General features: G+C 38.4%; 1 protein-coding gene across 3 annotated transcripts in view; it reads right to left on the minus strand.

Annotated features, from left to right (window-relative positions):
* The window catches only part of PAPLN (papilin, proteoglycan like sulfated glycoprotein), a 49,073-nt gene extending 34,518 nt beyond the window's left edge, over positions 1-14,555 (minus strand). The window contains exons 1-2 of one of the 3 annotated variants that reach the window (XM_090141035.1): positions 14,388-14,555; positions 3,704-3,766 (exon numbers count right to left, since the gene is read on the minus strand). In XM_090141035.1, the coding sequence (XP_089997161.1) occupies positions 3,704-3,760 (57 nt within the window). In that variant the 5' untranslated portion in view covers positions 3,761-3,766; positions 14,388-14,555. Of the gene's footprint in view, positions 1-3,703; positions 3,767-13,646; positions 14,084-14,387 lie in introns of those variants that run through there. The other 2 variants (XM_090141034.1, XM_031593597.2) reach the window with 2 other exon arrangements.
* Between the last annotated feature and the right edge of the window lie 5,777 nt (positions 14,556-20,332).

Raw genomic sequence — 20,332 nt, forward strand, 5'->3', positions numbered from 1 at the left:
ATGGGAGCTGGGGTTCAGTGGCAGGATCTCCCAGGGGCAGCAGAGCAAGGCTAGGCTTTACAGCCTAGCTGTCTTTACAGCCAGGCCTGTCTCATGGCATCAAGCACCTCCATGGGGCTGGGAACAGACCCTATTATGGTGTTGTTGCTGTGGGTCTGACAGGTCTGAGGGCTCAAATGGTGTCCCAGGCTCTGGACAAGGTGGAAGGAGGCTGGTCAGGGCCAGTAAAGCCTAGCAATGCCATCAAGGCACTGAAAAACACACACCTGGTATGTATGCTAAAACCACATGCTCTTCAGGATGTGAGCTACTTCCTTCTCCTTTCTATGTTCAGAAGACCTGTCTTGTACTGCAATGATGACCACTTAAAATACTTCCACACAGCAAGATGTGGCATTCAATGTTCACACCTAACTGTCAGGAGGCTGAGAACATTCAGTATATCTCAGATATTTATAATGCAGTTATATGCTATTATTCCAATAGATGCATTTTCAAGATAAATCCATCTGTAACCAGCTATGCTATTAGCCTAAAATGCAACAAAAAATAGGCGAATGAATCAGAACTACATGAACAAAGCATTTTTTATAATTCCCTCTTAACCATTGATCTTGCCTCAGACACAGCAGGCTTGCAAAGAGCTCTGAAGGTGAAGAATGCCAAGTACCATTTTTATGAATAATGAATAAGCAATCAAAGAATTGCATTTGAACAAACCTAGGGCAAAAAAAAAAGAACAAGAGAGAACAAGATGGTGGCAGCAGGAAGTGAAACACAAAATGATACAGAAGAAGAGAGCAGCTTATTAAGATAAACTGTTTCTCAAAGAGAAGAAAAAAGCAAGGTTTTAACAGTTTGAATGGCTTGAGGTTTGAACTCACTGCGTCCATCTTCCATTGCCCTCTACCCTGGCTTGTTAGCATATCCTCTCCAACAAACCCACTAAAATCCATCTGTTCCCCTACAACTTCAGCCCCCTTCAGCCCAGATACTTTAGGTTCCTCCTAGAGTACTTAACCCACTCCCTTATAGTTCCCAACCCATTCCTATATTCCCTATGTTTACCACCCTTGGCACACCTCACTCTTTCTACCCCATTATGGGCTCTAGCACAATATAGCTGTCTCTTTCCGCAGCCCCTGCTTTTCTGTCAGCTAGACAGAGCGTAGCACCTGCCTCACCTACCGCAGAACCAGGTAGGTGCTGCCTCAGGACTAATTTACTGGCTAGTGGGCAGAGCAGGTAATAGCTACTTTTCAGAAATGGAAAGCCTTCCTGAGGCTCAGGGTGGCCTGGAGCTGACTAGAGTATAAGAGAAGCTAAAAAGACACAGCCACTGCAGAGAAGTTAAATTAATTATTGAAATCCCTGAGGAAGAAACAAGAGACATTCAAGAAAGTTCCACAAAGAAGAGGATTGTGAGAACATTTTATGACCACAGACTTATTTTGGAAAAGTGGTCAAAACAAACAGAATGAAGTCACTAGAAATTGTTTATCCAAGTGACCTAACAGGAACTCAAGGTTGAAACAAACAAATGATTACATACTGGCAGACAACTTTCAGCTAAAACTGCTTCAGTATGTGATTATTGAGAAGTGGAAAATCTGACACCAATTTACAAATGGGTCCCAGGAGAACCCAAAGAATTACACACCCACACACTACAAAACTGGCATCTACTAAATAAATTAATAGAAACTCTAACAGAGAACAGAATTAGCAGATACCTGCATAAATATATTTGGGGAAGAGTCAACTAGGCTTTTTTAAAGACAAGTCCTCCTAAGGCTGTTGCAGTTCTTTGAGATATTTGCAAACATACCAACAAAGGTAATCTGTCTGATACATTCAGATTTCCAAAATTTGTACAAAATCCTTCACCTAAAGCTTTGAAGGAAGCTAAGAAGCCAGAAGGAAAATCCTTGTATGGATAATAAACAAGTGGCCAGAAGTCAAAAACAAATGTAGAAGTGAAATCTCCATTCACTGCAAAAACTAACATTAGCAGCAGAATTCTGTAGGAACCTGAACCGCTCAACACATTCACAAATTACACCATAAACAAGGAAATAACAAAGATGAATGATAAGCATAATAATTAAAGACAGAGAACTAGAGATAGACTGCAAAGAACTACAGAAAGACACTATAGGATGAGTGACGGGTCACTAAAATGAAAATTGGGATTTCATGTACATAAATTAAGCGATGCAAAGGGAAAAAAGATAAATCCTATTCTAACAAATACAATGATGACATATGATTTAATCACTAAAGAGCAGAATCTTGGTTTTGACAGAAATGTTGTGCCATTAGAGGTTTAGATTGCTTCAAGGAAGCAATGAACAAGTCTGGGGAAGAGAATCAGAGATGACTCCAGCCTGAAGGGTTCATGAACCACATGTGACTGGATAGTGGAAGCACACTGAGGAAAATTATGCATATTAGATTTCTCTAGACATCTGCTTATGATGCAGCTGGAATCAGAATATATGGCAAAACAAACCTTTGGTTCTACACAGTACGCTATGGAGAATCACCGCAGCAGAATGCCTCAGTGCTGTTGGATCTTCCCATAGCTTGGACAGATCCAGCACATTAGGGAAGCTGAAATAAAGTGGTGGTCAAGCAAAACCTTTTTCCTTCATTCAGCATGCCTTCAAGAGGACCTACTGACTGCATACAGGGGACAGTCTAATGCTAAAAAGAAATGTCAGCATTTGTATTTGCATATAGGGTGTTTCAGACATTTCCCTTCCAAAACATTACCAGGCTGCAGATAGGCAGGTGTGCAGATGAACTGAATAATGTATATTCTGCTTGTGGTTCTTTTGCTATAAAGCATAATCTTCTTCAGGATCTGAGATAGAAAGATCTTATTTAAGCATATTTCCAACTCAAGATAAGAAGTCTATGACAGCTAAAAAACTGCTTGGTTTCTGGCATCTTGTCCCTTATCTTCAAAGGAGGCCTACAAAGCACTTGCAAACACTGAATATAGGAATAGAATTTCATAATTGCTTGAGAGATTAAAAGTTATGGACTCATTAATTTTAGCGGCATATAATTCCTCACAACTCCAACTAAAGACTCAACTCCAGGTGATAATTACTTCTTCCCATCCCCCTCTTCTGTTCCTTTACATCTAATAAACATAACACTTCTTCCTTTGCTAAGATTTCCCATCTACTCAGCAGGTCACTCTTTACCTCAGACTGTCCAACTCATTAATACAGTTGAAGACAAATTCAGAAGCACTGCTCTCAAACTTCATTTACTTCAGAAAGGTCCCACTTTTCCCCAGAAAAGAAGAGGAACCTGAGTTTCTAACAACTATGCTCCGTTTCTGACAATACTGAATTGCTTTAGTATAATTATTACATCCCCCCTTAAAACCTCCCTACAACTTCTCTCTTTCGTGTAGCCTTAGTGGTTTAAATCAGCTAACCAAAGATTCATTTGTCTTACTTCCAGTGTCAGTTCTCTAAAGCTTTGAAGCAGACTATAGCAATTACTGTTTTGCAGATAATTTTCAAGCCAAAGGCACTACCAGAATTTTCTTGTTTAATTGCCACATTAGACTTTTCTTAAAGTACTACAGTAGGCCTGATGACTTCAACCCATTAGTTCTTTTGGGTATACTTCCTACAAGTATCTTTAATTTCTTGCAAAGGTATTCAGAAGAGCTTTTACTTACTGAAAATGCAAAAGGCAGCATCACTGCTAGCAGGAACAGAAGGAGCAAGTTCTTCATCTGTGTCTGTGGGAACACAAGAATTATTGATCAGAATTGCTTGCTTCTTTGCTGCTTGTATGGTGACAAAGCTCAGATAACATACAGAAAAAAAATGATATGAAACTAAAATCAAGATTATAGAAGAAAAGCAGTTTTATCATTATGCTCCCTCGATAGATGAAGGCAACTGCAAAGACTGAAATTACCTTGCACAGAAAGGCAGAATGTAATTACTGAGCACAAATATTTCCCTGAACTTTCCTCTGGTATTATGAGAACACCATCCCCAGGCACAATGGAAGATGCATGCCGCTGCTTGCCTGCCCTCCCACCCTTTTACATATACACATGATAAAACACTAAGATTGTAACGACTTCAACCAACCCAAGGTAAGAAATTCCACAGTTAACATTTCTGCGCCCTATAGTCATCCTGTGTGGCTTGGTGAAGCTTCACATCTCATGTGATCTTGCATGTTTAAAATCCTACAGTTTGTCATAGACAGCTATAACTTGATTTAACCAACTGTAGTTGCAGCCCCTCTGCAGAGCTAGAAGGGCCACAGAAACTATGAAGGCAGGATACAACTGTTTCAAATTTAAAAATAAATAAATAAATCAATAAATCAAGGTATTATGCTAATTTGGAACCTCAGCATTATACTGAGGCCTCTTGCTACTTTATACTTCCTCCTGTAAGTTGCAGAAACCAAACCCACACCAACCACCATCCACCACAGTTTACAGCTGTGAAAAATGGTACTTTGGTCACTAGATACTTCTTATTCCTTATGGCCCCTTTCTCATGACCTGTTGACTAAGCCCAGAAAGAAGAGATACACTGGATACTCCTAGCATCGTTTTTATCTAGATTCTATCAAATTTGGGAAAAGAAAAAGCCTTCTTTTCACAACGCATTAAAAAAAAAAAAGCAAAAATGACACCCCTTCTAATATTAAAAAGTCATGTATTGTTCCTTTAACCTGACCTATTAAATCCAGATAAAATGTAAACAGATATCACAATTCTAGTGTTGTCATAAAATCATAACATCGTATCAAAAATAAAATGAAACATGCTTGATAGAGCATTTCAAGGGTCTTTCAAGTAACTTTATGATGGCCAACTATTTTTCTTGTAGTGCTATGCCTCACTGAATCCACTCTGCTCATTATAGCTCCATAAATCCATACATAACATGGATTTTTACATTCCCAACGATCAGAGCGGTGAGGATGAAAAACTTGTTCTCTAGTATTTTTCCTTTGGAGTACAGAAATTAAGTGCTGAAAACCCAGCTGGACCAAATTCTTTGTGCAAAATAACAGGGAAATGCAAAGGAAACGTAATGAGAAAATAAGCTTCTGCCACTATATTCTGAGTGCCAATCATATGATTCCTAAGAAAATGAAGGTTTTGGAGCTTTATATATGAATAGACTTTCATTCACTTTGGATTAGCCTTCTTAAGAAACTGAGAAAAGACTACATAGCTTCTACGGCACACATGTGTTATTAATTCTCTTTCAATTAAAATCAAAGGAAAAAACCATCTAGAGTTGCCCTCCATAACAGGTTAAATACACTCTCAGTGCAGCTGAGGCCAACAGCTAAATCTGTGTCATAGCCCTATCTAACAGTGACATTTTCAGATAGGTAGGACAGCCGTGAGAGACTTAAAAATCATAGAATCATAAAATAGCTTTGGGTGGAAAGGACCTTAAAGATCACCTAGTTCCAATCCCCTGCTTTGGGCAGGATTGTCAACTACTAGGTTCAGGTTGCCCAGGGCCCCATCTAACTCAGTCTTAAACATTTGCTAGGGATGGGGTAAAACAATACTTTTGCTACAAGTTATGCACAGAAAACAGCAAAACTCTTTTGAAGCAGTTTACAATGTCCTTACACCACTAGCAAAGGTCGTTGTAAGAACAGCATTTTTTTTTTAAATGATATTGATGTCAAACAAAGATAGATATTTGAGACTGCTCAGCTTCTTTTCTTACTGTCCAGAGAAAAATCTCTTCCCCAGCATTCCTCTTTCATAACTTCCATTACAGGCACTTCTCAGGTTCTCATGGGCAGCTGTGGGAATCACATCCATTGCTACAGCAGCCTAGCACTGCTGCTAATGTACTGCCCACTCCCGAATCTGCACCTAGAGGTAGATAAGAAACTGGGCCAAAACCACAATGCTCCTGGAGAGGAGGCTAAAGAAGCAGCTCAGCACAGCTGGCAGTGCTACCAGTCCTCTAGTAGTTAGAGCATCTTGGAGGGTTTTAGTCAGATAGGGTAAAAACATTCTATGAGGAGACAACCAGAAACAGCATCAAATATACGGGACAATCCCTAGCAAAAAGCAACAGGTTATAGCTCTCATGCTCACTTGTGCCTTTGTGCAATTGCATGAGCATGGAAACTGCTTTCATATGTCTAACATCTGGCCCAAATTTAGCATTAAAATGTTCAGGCCATGCAGCCCTATTAAACTAGTCAAAAGATTCCAGAAAAAATGGTCAGAAGGAGGAGCAGGGACTTTTTTAGACCATTAAATGCTCCACTCCAAAACAAATCTTGTGGCCAATTCTCTGAGCTTCAACAAACTTGTTATTTTGAAAGCTTCCTAAGATGTTGTATTCACCATTGATCCTTTTAGCCTTAATTCCAACTGGAAACTACACAGATGGGACCCATGAATCTGTCTGAAACCTTCAAGAAAAAATGGTCAAGTTATGCAGTTATGCTTCTGGATTTAACGCCTCTTTCACTCCTTACAGGACCTGGGATATGGCAACATATGTTATTCTGTTTGTTCTGCCATTCTCACCAAAGCCTGAGTGTGCGGGGGAAGGAAAGAAAAGGACAGTGTTTCGCAGTGCTTTCACTTGTGACAACAGCAGCTGCTGCGCTCTGTGCCTCCTGCCCTTCTTTAATTCTTTTCAACTCTCCCCATCTACATTTTCCCACTGTTAGAACAGCATCTCCACCCACCTTTCATTCAGAAATAGTAGCAAGGCCTGAGGGGAAATCGTGTCTATACACCCCAGATATGGAACATCTGCTGGAAAACTAACAAGTAAGAATTCCTGCCATAGTGCTGAAATCTGAAGTTACATCAGAAAGAGGGAGTATGAGAATCAACTCACAATAAGTGAGGAGCAAGCAGGATCTACAACCACAACTAGAGACAGGCCCAACTGAAACCTCCGTTCAATATAGCAGAAGAGATTCAAGTTTTCTAGCCAACTGCATCTGCTACTAACTGCTCAGATTATATAAGTAAAAGGCATAGCTGAACTATGAAGCTCTTTTCTCCAACAGGAGCCAACCCAAGCCTGATTAACACTGGAGAAGTTTAACCTTGGAATTAAATTTAGCAACTAAGAATATTTACTTGTATTCCAAAACAGTAAAAATCAAATAATATTTTGTGGAAACTTGAGAAACTTCTTTTTGACAATACCCATAAAGCATATTCTGGTCCCCTTTTTGAACTGCATTCACAGTCCTGACTTCTGTCTGGCACTGTGGACAGGAGGCACAGTGTCACAGAGGTGGTGGCTGTCATTTCTAAGCCTGGACATAACTCATCTTTCAACATTTATGCTCCCAAGGAAGCAAGAACTACATTGCCTGTGTATATACATAAAAATTACTTTGAAACTGCCAGTTGATTTCAAGGTTTCAAAAGTAGAAAAGCTAACTTTCTTTGAAGGGAAAAAGTACACAGGGCAGAGATGAAGAGATACTATATTTTAAACTCATCTAGATGTAACTCATCTGTAACTTTGGATAAGCATCCTTATTTCAGGGCTCAACACTGAATCTACTCAAATAAGCTTTTGCTTTAACAAATAAAAGGTCAGGCAGGCAGTCTCAGAAATTTCTTTATAGCGAAGCCAACAGTAAACTGGTTTTAAAATATTTTATTTAGTTACAAGGGCCATGAAGGCTTAACAAGATCAGTGAATTATGCCTTAGAACCAGGAATACTCTTGGACACAAACTGAAGAGAATCAAGGATAAGTGTAATGACTTCTGTGTTTTCTTTGTGTGTATAAATCCTCCTAATGCACAAAAACTGGTGATGGTCACCCACATAAACTTGACCTCTTTTCCAAATCACCTCTCAATATCCATACTCCTAGGAAAACAAGACGTACACTGCAGATATACATCTTTGTGTGTGTAAAAGTAACTTTGAAACTGATTTCAAGGTTTCAAAAACATTAAGTTAACTTCTGTTGGAGAGAAAATGACTTCAACAGGAGGGAATCCAAACTTGAAAGAGATGTCACGAGTAACTCAGCCTTGTTTAAACAATAGCTTAAACTGTTTAGATGCTACAAAATCAAGTCAAGAAATCAGAAGAAAATGAGTTTTGTTACTTCCAGTGCTTCTAGTGGTACGTGGCTCTTCTCTGTTTAGCAAATAAGACAGACTAATCTTCTTTTGCCTGCAAATCACATTTCTAAATCACCCCTTGGGCAAAGGCATATACCACATTTGCTGGTCAGAGACTGTTCTGAAAGGCAGGAGATAAATGTCTCCTTCAGGGTGGGCTCCTCTCTGTTGCCAGACAAGATACAGCCAGGCTGGGCTTGCAGTTAAGTTCCAAAGCTACCTAGCAGTACTAGCTTGACCAGCCTCTTACAGCTAATTTCACATCCCTGTCAGTGATTTGAATTTTCAGTGTGGATCTATTGTTTTCATCTTGAGAGAAGCTGCCTTTGCATAGCTTGAGCCACAGGTTAGCAACTGCAATACATATTTGCTCTGTGCGATACCGATCAAAATTGCTTAACGTAAAGTTTAGCATATCTGACAAAAGCAGAAGTTGTCAGTGTGATTTTACTGCTTGCACATTTTCAGCTTTTCCTCCCCACTTGTACCACTACCATTCCCCACTCCCACATCTTTATACATCATATCTTCCTCAATTATTAAATAAATATAAATAAATAAAATATAAAGCCCAATAAAGGAGGTAGGGAGTCAGAAAGACTACCACATTGTCCAGTTTTCCAGTGGCATCAGTTTTCTTAGCCATTCATTGAAGTCTCTATGTTTTCACGTCATTGCATCTTTCTGAAGACACCACGAATTTTTGCTTTCCTTTCTCATGTTCCATCTTTCTTTGTTTTGTTACCCTTGTCTACTGACAAGTATCTTTCAAGTTTTCAGTGAGTTAAAAATGGAAAATATACAGATGTGGTAAGAAGGGCAGGGTGAAAGACAGGAGGTAATGGAACAGGGATCAATTACAGGGAAAAAAACTCCTCTTACTTATGCTGAGTGCAGCATTGGAAAAGCATGAGGATCACATCACAAAGCCCAGAGCAACCAATAATCATATTCCTTTGGACACAGAATGTCACATCCAAGATACATCTTAATATCATGCCTACATGTTCTCTTCCCTGCCTACAGCAAATTATTTTTACTTTATTCTTTTTTCAAAAAAAATTGGGGCCAGATGCCCTTTGGTTTGGGTGGATGAGACTATTCATGTGCATATGCTTGTTGAAGTGAGAGGATGCTGAATTTCCTTTGTCTTGACCACACAACAAGACACATTAATAAAGAACCGTTTGTATACAAAGCAGTGGATAAACATTTAATAAATGTGTATTTAAATACAAGACTCGTTGAAAGCATTTAGTGAGAAAAGAAGGGAGGGAGAAGAAGGTAAAAAAAACACAAATTGAGTAAATGTTTTACAGATGTACTTTTATCACTGATACAGATTTATTAATTCATTCTACATGCATGCTAGGAGTAACGAAACCTTATCAAAAAAGCAATCCTGCAGAGATGTACTTTCAGCAATATTATGCATTTTAATTTTTCAGCTGAATAACTCTAAAAATTTACGTTGTTAAGTTAAAAAGAAAAACATGCTAATAAACACAGCAAGAGAGCACCAGCTGATTAATAGCAACATATGAGCTTCTTCTAGAATGCTGTATCAACAGTCTTTCAACTCAGCCTTCTGCCTGACTCATAGCACACACAAAACCTGAACTGGGGCACTGCTTAACGTTGCTGACTCCGAAGTCCTCTGTAAAAACACTGCCAGCATATAGCAACATCAAATTCAGCACCACCTGCGGAAGCTATAGCAGCCCATCTCATACAGTTCTATACGCAATACAGCAATCACACAAAACAGAAGCTGAAAAACCATTGGGTGGAAGAGCAAGATTAGACTGTGTAACACACAGGAAGCCTAGGGAGACATCACACCATACCCTATTGGGGAAGAAGTTGATTTGCTTCCTTCCCAATCTCCATATTGCAGAAGATTATACAGTGCTTCAAGAGGACAGCTTTCTTTCAACATATTAATATGAGATGAGATTCAATTTTCTGCGTCCAGCCTTCCACTATTGGGTTTGCAGCTAGAAATTCATTATGAGAATATAGGATTCTGCTTTCTACTTGGTAGTCTCACTGTCCTTAGTTGTTAATTAAGTGTGAGATCATGTAGGGATAAAGACAAGAGCATGCAGACTAGTTTAGACGATAAATATTGCAACAAGCAGTCACACACTGCATATGGAAAATGCACAAGGATATAATGTCCCAAACATCAACAATCATAGAGGAATGGCTAACAACCTTCTATAGGCCAACTACTGCCCTCAGTAGCACAGACTTCACTGAAATGAATTATTTAGCCTGATTTGAAATATTACCTGACACTGAGCTCTACTGCTAGCATGCCAGCTGGCTCAGATCAACTCTTTCCGATTCAAAATTTGAAGAATCCTTTAGTAAGAAAAGGGATGCTGGAGAACAACTTCCAATTTTATTTAACTTCATTTCATCCTAAACATAAATGTGGTAATTCTGATCTGTGCAAAAGGTTAAAAAAAATACAAAAGTGAGTGCTATCTTAAAAGGAAACTTAAAAACAAATTGTTCTGTGTCTTTGCAAGATCTAGATCTCTGAAAGGATATTAACACTACATTCAACAGTGTACTTGCTAAACGCTAACATCACATCTAAATTGTTTGGTGACAAACAACAACGTTGGTAGAAAACCAAAAATATTTACCTTGACTCTCACTCAGGTTTCAACTGCCGCACCTCCACATCTAAAATAATTACTTAAAAAAAAAAGTTTTACCTACATATAGGTGCAAACATGCCAAGCACAACCAACTAGTGTGGGTACATCTATTCCTTAAGCAGCTACCCTTGCAGACTATGATGCTGACAGACCTTTGGTGACATGAAGCAGGAAATTTTTCACAGAAATCAGTGGGCTTATTTCCATTGCTATGTAACACAAACTAATTAAGTAGAAACAAAAGATAGGGAAAAATAAGAATTAAAAAAATAAGAATAAAAAATCAAACACCACAACTTTCAGCTAACTTAGGAGGCAGAACCTCATCTAGTGGAAATAGGGCCAGAGTCTCTAAGGACACCAGCCAAGCATCTTTCATCTGTCACCAAAAATTAACTTCATAAAAAAGATCTTAGGAGAATGTGATTGCATGGCAGTGCCTGGAGAGATCTAAAAGGAAGCACGTGCTCAACTGTGTGATCACAGCAAACTTACAACAGTGGGATTTAAATATAGATTGGCTCCTTGCTCTAAAACTGTTTTCTCCCACAGATGCCAAAAGCAAAACCTTTAGTTACTTCTTTAAGAGTTAAGCAGAGAAATAAACAATCTTTTGACAGTACTTATTTCCATACATCGTGTCTGTATGTCAGCAAAACTTGAGCTTGTTAGTGTGTAGGGAAGCATGAACAAGAGTTTTGTATGGATACTATGCATACGACTACTTAACCAATCAAATCTTTAATGTTAAGGTCTCTCCTCACACATCTAGTAACTTTTGTTAGTCATCATCCAAGAAAAGATATTGGAGCACAACAAATCCTATTTCAAACCCAATAGTAAGGTTAAAAAATAAGACAGTGAAACTGCATTCAGCAGAGTATAATTTCCAGTGAGATAAGTTATTTTGACAAGTCCATCATACCATGAGCATAACTGCAAATGACTGTACTAGAGCAGAGCAATCATCTGTCAGCCACCCAAACGTCCAGTCTTTGTAGCTACGGTGGGTACTCCAAGGAGTTTATCATCAATTTTAATGCTCTTCAGAGATCTAAATGGCAACCAGCTTATTTCTTCAGTACTTCACTCAGCATCAGTATACCAGAAGAACAATTCCTCCTTGTATCAGCTAAGGACAAAGCTCTAATACCAATCATGAGAACACCTGTAATTACATCCAGTGTGTTCTAGGTGCTGTTCTTACACAAAAATAGCATATCTCATCCTCTTACAAGAAAAAAAAAAAAGCTTTTTTTTTTTTTCCTGTGTACTGGTTAGTCATAAAGTGCATATATGATATCATAAAATGATTAACATTTTATTAGCATTTGAGACCTTCCTCTGAACAATGAGAAAGCCTTTTGGCAGCCTAAGCCCTACCTGTTTCAGAACATTTTTTTGTCTTATATGTCCTTCTGACTGCAATAGATATCTCAATCAAGACTGGACATATATATATATATATATATATTTTTTTTTTTTTTTCCCTATTTTCTAAAAACAAAACAAAACACCATAAGTGTTCTTTCAAAAAAGATTTGCTCATAACTAAGCTTGCAACCATTTTTCTTGGTAGTACCAACAGAACAGCTCTTTTCCCATTTCCTAAATCCTTTCAGCACAGTCTTTCACATTGAGGCCAACCAAATCTTGGTGCCAACTTCGTAAGGCAAGTAATTCCTTAAGTAACAAGATATTTCACCAAGGAAGAACTCCATCCCCAAAACAGAGATACAGGATTTGCATCAGAAGAAGATCATCACGTATTAAAGATCAGCATTTAAGATATTTCATTCTACAACCATGATTGCTTCTTTCCCTTAAAATTAAAGCAAATTAATTTTTATTCTTAATATCATAAAGAGAGAGAGGACAGCAAAGAAAAACCTATACTTTTCTCAAACATCCCTTCAAGTCATTCGTCAAAATCCTTTTCTCCAAAGCTACATTCAGAGCGGACATTTCACTAGAGATTTGGAACATGCACATACTACAGAGCAGCATTTCCCTAAACCATCAAGTGTTTGCATTCATGAAACAAAAATATTTCAAAAACACCTCTGAGGTGCCAGGATGCTCTCTGGTGTGTGAGAACCCAGAAGTACACTTGAAGTCTAAATTATCTCACACAGGATAAAGAAAATACACTAAAAGCAAAAAACTTCTGGAGACCTCAAGTTTACTTTATATTTTAATTTTTACATTTTATTAATCATTCTGTTCACTAACCTCAAAAAACACTAGTTCAAGCTAGTGACATGCCAAAGATATATAGTCCTACCTACTTCTGTTGCACATCACACACTTCTCTTCACTCCTTTTAACAGCAGAGCATTAATCCTAAAAGCCCAAGGGTGAGGCTGTCCAACAGACATGGCTGTGCAGCACACCAGCTCATCAACAAAGTGCACCTGAGAAAGAATGATTTTTCACAGCTGCTCCATTTACAGACCCTGGCTCTGACATTACAGAAGATAATAGTGTTTCTTTAAGAGACCAGGAAAAAAATGTATAAGTCACAAGCAAGCTTGCAGAAAAGCCGGCAAAGGGCCATTTTAAGTGCAAGAAAGAAGGCATAAGAGAAACTCTTAAGCCTTGTGAAGACCCCTCCAAAAGTAATAAATAAGGTGTTCTTTAGGGTCCCTGCAGACAGACTTAACGAAACTTAAAATCTCCTTGATCTCTTGTACTACGCTTAGTTATTCCTAGCAATAGGAACTCCATTCAAGGTGGTTAACTTCATCAAAAATTTGAAACTTAGTTATTAAGTAAACATTCCTCCATCCAACCACCCACAAGGAACATCAAGACATCAGACTACCCTACCATGTTGCCACCATTCTGTTACCATCTCCTCACCAGCAGTTCCCTTAAGCAGCTTCTTGACCTCTCTCACATATCAGACCTCCTCTAGATTGAGATCCCATCCTGCAAACCACCCCTTTCAGAAGCAGGTTTGCTGATTCAAGCACCATTGTTCAAGTTGGAATCAGACTCCAAAATGGATCCTGCCTCACACAGCTGAAAGCAATGCAGACTGATCAGGAGACACTCCCTCCCCCGCTAGAACATTAACAGAAGCAGCTGAGCACTCCAGGGATAGTGGTTAGCAAATTTAAGAGTCCTAACACCTGGGCAGGGTTTTTTTTATTTCTACCAGCAAAAAGCATGTTTCTCCAGTCAGTACCCTTGGTACATGTATCTTGGTTTCTGTGTTTTTTTCATGGTGATGTACGTGCGTCTGACTCTTCCACCCTTTTGTTTTTCCTCACTCACAGTGTCAGAAACAGTTTTGATTACATTAAGTTATAGTGTAATTAACTGTGAGGGAAAGGGATTAATGTCCACCAACCACATTAAATATTTTCTTCCCTTCCTACCAGGAAATCCAATTTTGCAGTGCATGCAATGCAGCAACTCCTCTCTCCTGTGTTCGTTGAACTTAAGAAAAACAATAGTGGAAAATCAAAGGTAACTTAATACAAACAAACAAATAAGCACTGAAAGAAATTAGATGTCCGGATGGAAGCATAAGGAGACAGCCCAGGACACAAAAACAACTCTTACCTTCTGTGTGTACCTGTGAAAGGTGAGCGTAAAAGCTGGAGGCACTGATGCCACTCTGTAGCCAAGCAGCAAAAATCACTTTACTATCGTTCAGGTTCAAACAGTGGCTCCTAACCCGCTCTTCCCTCCAGCTTCTGTTTGGTTACTAAGCCTTACAACACAGGAAAAGGAGTTGGGTTTCATTTAACCCCCTCAGCATCCAAGTTTCTTCACAAGAGTTTTCTTTTGCTTAGGAAAGCCAGAGTTCTAAGCATGCACATGCACATGCATAACTTGGAATTGTTTCTAGCTCCTGTAGTCTGTGTGCGAGCACACACATTGGCTCTAAATTGTGCCTTAAGTTACTGAAGGGGTGGAGCCTTTTATAAGTAGTTGTATTTTAGCTGTAGGCAGCATATCAAAAGTGAGACAGATCACTTTGGTATCCCTTTTAGTAAGCTCCTAACTCTAAACCAAAATTATTTCCTTTAGGACTAAAGCTTGAAACACAGTTCAGAGATATTTTTTTGACCAAAGAAAGTTTGAACTTACATACAATTATCAGCTAGTTCTGGCTATAAGCAGAGTTAATCAGATCCCTAAGATTTGAAAATGCTTAGGATACAGATATGAATTTAACCAAATACAATGGCAGCTCAGGTTCCACTATTTTTGCCTCGAACAAATGTCATGCAATTTAGGTACCCTCTTAAAATTCCCAAGAAGGAACAGTTAAGCAATAGAAAAGCTGTTGAGGGAACACAAATATAGTTGGATGCATTACAAGGAAAACTTGTGTTGTTAATCATGTGGATACTGGAGAAGTCATTGCATAACAACTTAAATGATGCTGTTGTTTTATCTAGAAAACACATTGTTTTTCCTTCTATTGATTCTATCCCCTGCTAAGCATAAAATATTGAAATACAAAGATCACTGATCTATAAAAATAGATTCTGGATAAGCAACTATAACAGCTGTCAGCATTTTCACCCTACTTAAAAAATAGTATGACAGACATCTCCAAGATTATGACAATAGTTTTAAAACAAGTTTGGGTTCTTCTTTTTGTTTGCCTTCCATTTTGAGAGTTGTTTTTCATCAGTTGTTCATTTGAAACTGTGAGGAACAGAACCCTACTTTCAAAAGGAAAGCTGAAACTTCTGCCTTCAGGTAACTCCATATACTGGATCTACAAGGAAGACATCAAGATATGCAATGAAATATCCAGAGCTGGCATTGCTGGTCTCTTGTTGGCCACATTACTGCCTTACCTGAGAAAATGAGACAATCTTGACAATTGTTGACAAGCCTAGACAGCACATAGCTCCAAACACAAGCTTCTAACAATGTCATAAATGCTTCAGGTGACACAGAACCACAAATACTGCTGCAAGCAATTTTATTCAAAGGCTATGGCTGCTTTAATCCCTGTTGGTCAATTCCTGTCTGGCAACTAGCTACAAAAGGTACATAGTACTCAAATTCTACAGTTATCCCATGTGGGACAGTTCAAATAAAAGTCACAACTTTTCCACATGCAAAAACAATCCTGTACTTTGCTGTCCAAGCTATTCTAACATAATAAACAAAGTCTACAGGATAAACGAACAGGAAAACCAACACAAAATGTCATCACCTCCACCAACAAGCAGGAGAACCTCAAAGTTTTAAAGATACAACACACCCCACTGCTGATGCATGACTATCTATATTCCCCTTGTCAGAAGAAGCAATAATGGAATACTGTTAATGTCTAATTAAAAATACAGAGATAATTGCTGTTCCCTTTTAGAATCAAATTCTTCTGGGGCCAACCTGCAGGTCTTTCTTTCAGAAGGATGTTACCTCAACCTGTCCTTTTTCTTTACCTACCTCATACTTTCAACTGGCCACTGGCTATTGCCATCCTGCCAGCTGTCACGATTATATCCTAAGCCTATTTGCAGTTCTCATGTTCTTGGCTGACACTTTAAGCTACAAAAGAGTACAGAAACAGGGAAAATGTGACTGCCCGTGTTGGAATCTAACCAGAGTACATCCAAAAACAGCTGTGCCTACTGCATTAAAGCAGATGCTGTGTAAACACATCTAGATTTATTTTAACCCCATAAAGCCTTAATAGATAACCTGCTAATATGTTAAAATAAACCAAGAAGTGACTAGACTTTTACCACAACTAAGCAGCATGAAACACAGATGAAGCTCCTTTTATTAACAAAAGAAATTAAGCCTAGTTCCAGTAGGGACATGACAAAAATCAGAAGCTATTAACATGAGATTCAAAATGAAGGCCAGCCCTTGCCAGAAAAGGGACAATGCAGTATGGAGTAAACTAATCTTTGCCCTGCAGTTCTAAAGAATGTTTTGTGTTTGTGGCTTTTCTCTGTGAGAAATAACATTATCTTTATGCTGCAATTATTTTCATCACCTACCATTTAGTGAAAGTATGATAATCCACTTATTCAAGACTATTCTTGTCTCCTGATAAGACAACTACAATTCACTATAGAGTGAATACATTCAGAACCTGAGGCATTTCACTCTTGCCATCAGCTCTATACAGTGACTGGCCTGGAGGCAATGGCATCTAGGTGTCACATATGAGATCATCAACAACTGAGGTGAGCACATATTAAATGCATACTGCTGAACAAGATATCACTTTTAAAGTTATCAATTAAGTGCTTTTGCTAAGAAGTAGACATTCTCTACAGGGGCTGCAATGCTGGGATTTCAACAGTTATATGGAGAGAGGTCTGCAGCAAGACTTCAGCTTTCTCTTTTATTATGCTCCAGGAAGTGCCTTTCACAGAAACAAGCCAACAGGTTTCCTTACTGCCAGAGGATGTTTTCAAATATCTAAAGATTTGCATACTTTACAGATCTAGCTCCAGTCTAACTAGTTAAGGATGTCTAACACTTCCATAGTATCAGCCGTTGGATTTTTTTTTTTAATTTCATTTGAAAGCAGCATAATTTCTCCAACTAGAAACCAACTTGGTTTCAAGTCAAGAGATTTAGGTTCCATTCTCAGGTATTTCATGACTTGCTGGGCAAAACATTTTTCCAGTTACATTAATGCCCAATTTCTTAGATAACTGCAGTAGCCTTTGTAAAGGAAATCAACAGCCATTTCTATACTTTAGCCTAGTACTTGAGGGCATATTATTCAGGCACATCTTCAAATCCTTCTGAGCACATGTTAACACTGAACTGTAATCAGACATTCCAGGTAAGCATGCTGATGACTGAATGACATAGGAAAGAAATAAGGGCCTCTGGGATATCAAACTAAGTCCATTGCTATCAGGGATGCTACAGCCCATCATTCCTTCTATCAGATGCGCAGCAGTCTGAAAACTGCACATTTTTTGACATACTTTTTTTTTTTCTTTTTAAAGATAAGGCAGAACAATAAAATTTGATTAAATCTGAACTTTTCTTCAAATTTGAATAGAGTACTGATAACTCAGCTCTTCTCAGACTCCTACTCAATATCACAGGTTAGGCATGTCATTTAACCCACTGAAATACAGCCTGTCAGTATATAGAATTAAAACCTTTCTTAATCCCTCAGGAAAAGAGGTTCGATTTCCTGTGCTGGAAGGCCTGTTGCAAGGCTGCACAACAATCAGCTCTTTACAATATAACTGCATAAAAGTCTTCTGTGCTCTTGTAATAACTCACACACTCCTCTCTCCCTTCTCCATCCAGGAACTCTTTCAAGACTTTGTAGAATAGCTGATCTAGTACATATTCTGTATAGGCACTGTTACTAGTAGAGATTATTTTTTTGTAGTTTGCCAGTGTTGGGTTCCAGTAGAATACATGAGAGTAAATTGTAATAAGACATATGGAGAATAGGCTCCAGTGTTCATTGGGTTATTGGTTCCCAACTCTGAATGCCCTAATCCAGGGCTTTGAGAACTGCAAACAGGTAACTGGACACAAACAGACCTAAACTTCTGAGAGAGTCACCTTCTATACTGTCTTCAAATTTCCCTGTGATTTTTAATGCAGAATTAAACTGCAGCTGCTGACCTCAACAAGTTCTTCAGGAGATACTGTATTTCTGAAATCTGGAGATCTTTCCTAAGGCAGAATTTCATGAAGCACTGATATGTAAGGAAATAAGTATTACATAGGGTTCTTTCACTTTTTTCATGGAGTGTTACAGCTGTGATTTATGAAATTTTGGAGTCTTGTAGGTGACTCCTAGGTTTTCCTTCTGTTTTCCTGGCTGCAGTGGACAGAAGCAGTCCACTTTTGCTTGCTCTAAGGTTCGGTAGGTAAGCAAGTACTCCCCAGTGAGTTTGTGCTCCTCTTTGTTTATGCACCTAAAAATCCCAGGAATCATCTAGCTATTGCTTGCAATTCAGCAACATGGTTTCTTGTTGAGTGTGAGCTAACAGCCAGGGATTCCTATCCATAAGCCTGTGTGCTCATGGGCACCATTTAATTCCCTCCCACTCACCCAAGTGCACTCATGCTAAGTGTCAGAAGAGGCTTTCTGTAATTAAAGTACAGGCTTCATTCCTATTGAGCCTCCCTTCTTGGGCACTTCCATTTCATACAGCCCAAAAGAGTGAAAAGTCATCAATATTTTGCTATAGTCTGTTTCAAGAACAGAACAACTCACAGACACACAGTCTAATTGGGTCTCTTTCTCTTAGACTCTTCTTGGCAACCAAGCCAATTACTGTGCTGTGCTCTCCAAGACAGACTTCAAATAACTTGGCTTTTTGTATTCAAAGAATTAGATACCTCTCATCATCCCTTTCCAAGATGAAGGAAATGGTAAGCCTGTCACTTTGTATTTATCTTGATTGTCATCCAAATCAGGCAAAACTTCTATTCACGCCAACTTTCTGAACAAATTGATGATGCTACACACACACACACACACACTTCAGCTCCTCATCCTTAGGCCATTTAAAGAATAATAGCAAGCACTGATAGTACTGGTGTTCAAAAAGCAATAACAACTTCCAAGTGCTGTGACTAACTCCAGAAAAACATTGTTTTGAAAGGCACTCCAAAATACTGCATCTCAGGATCCAAGCAAAGGCACTGATCCACTGCTAAGACCTTACTTGGATACACAGATATTTGCATATGAAAACAGAGAGCTGGTGTATAGTAGGACTTAGGTTGATTTCAAACCAGCCCAACTATTCCCAAGTTTAACCAGTGTAAGCTAAATCAGGACGTAACTGAATCTATTGGAAAGGTAGAGGAAGCTGTATTATTTTTTCTAGCAATGGATAATGTTTTTATCTATTTTTCCAGTTTTTCCAAAGTCTTATCTCAAATCCTAGAATATTTACATAGAATCACAGCCTTCCTTAAAATTAGACACTTAGAATAGTAATTATTAAGAAACTTAAGATAAGTCTCCTCCAATCCCATTTTCTTTTTCTGCATCATGGATTTAAATATTACGTAGAGTGAATTTGGCAGCCACACACAGAATCTCATTTAGAAAGATTAACCTCAGAACACAGAGAGATCTGGAGGGTCCCCATTAGTCCACTCCTTGCTGCAGAGGATTTACAGTAGAATAATTATTTTTAGCAAGCATGTGCACACACTCAGAAATAACATATATATGCATTAAATGAGGCAACTTCTTATCCAGAACAGATGATCTCTCAGCTGTTTGTTTTCTTTTTATTGTTGGTTTTACATTTTAATTATATATAAAAAGTAGAAGAAAGCACAGGTGGTAAGCAGATTTGGGCTAGAAAATTAATTCCCAGAGAAAACACTTTTAGTTCTTATACAAACAAATACAGTGATTAATTATTTTTTTACTTCCCAAGCTGTTACTGGTAAACAAGTAGCAAAGAGTAAAGGCTGGTCATTTATATTCAGATTAGATTTGAAAACAAAAAGGACAGACTCCAATCTCCCAAATGTTTTCTAGATATTCCAATCTGCTCCACCCAAAAAAGCAAAAATAA

This window comes from Phasianus colchicus, chromosome 5 (assembly GCF_987193195.1).
Source record: "Phasianus colchicus chromosome 5, bPhaCol1.hap1.1, whole genome shotgun sequence".
Lineage (NCBI taxonomy): Eukaryota > Metazoa > Chordata > Aves > Galliformes > Phasianidae > Phasianus > Phasianus colchicus.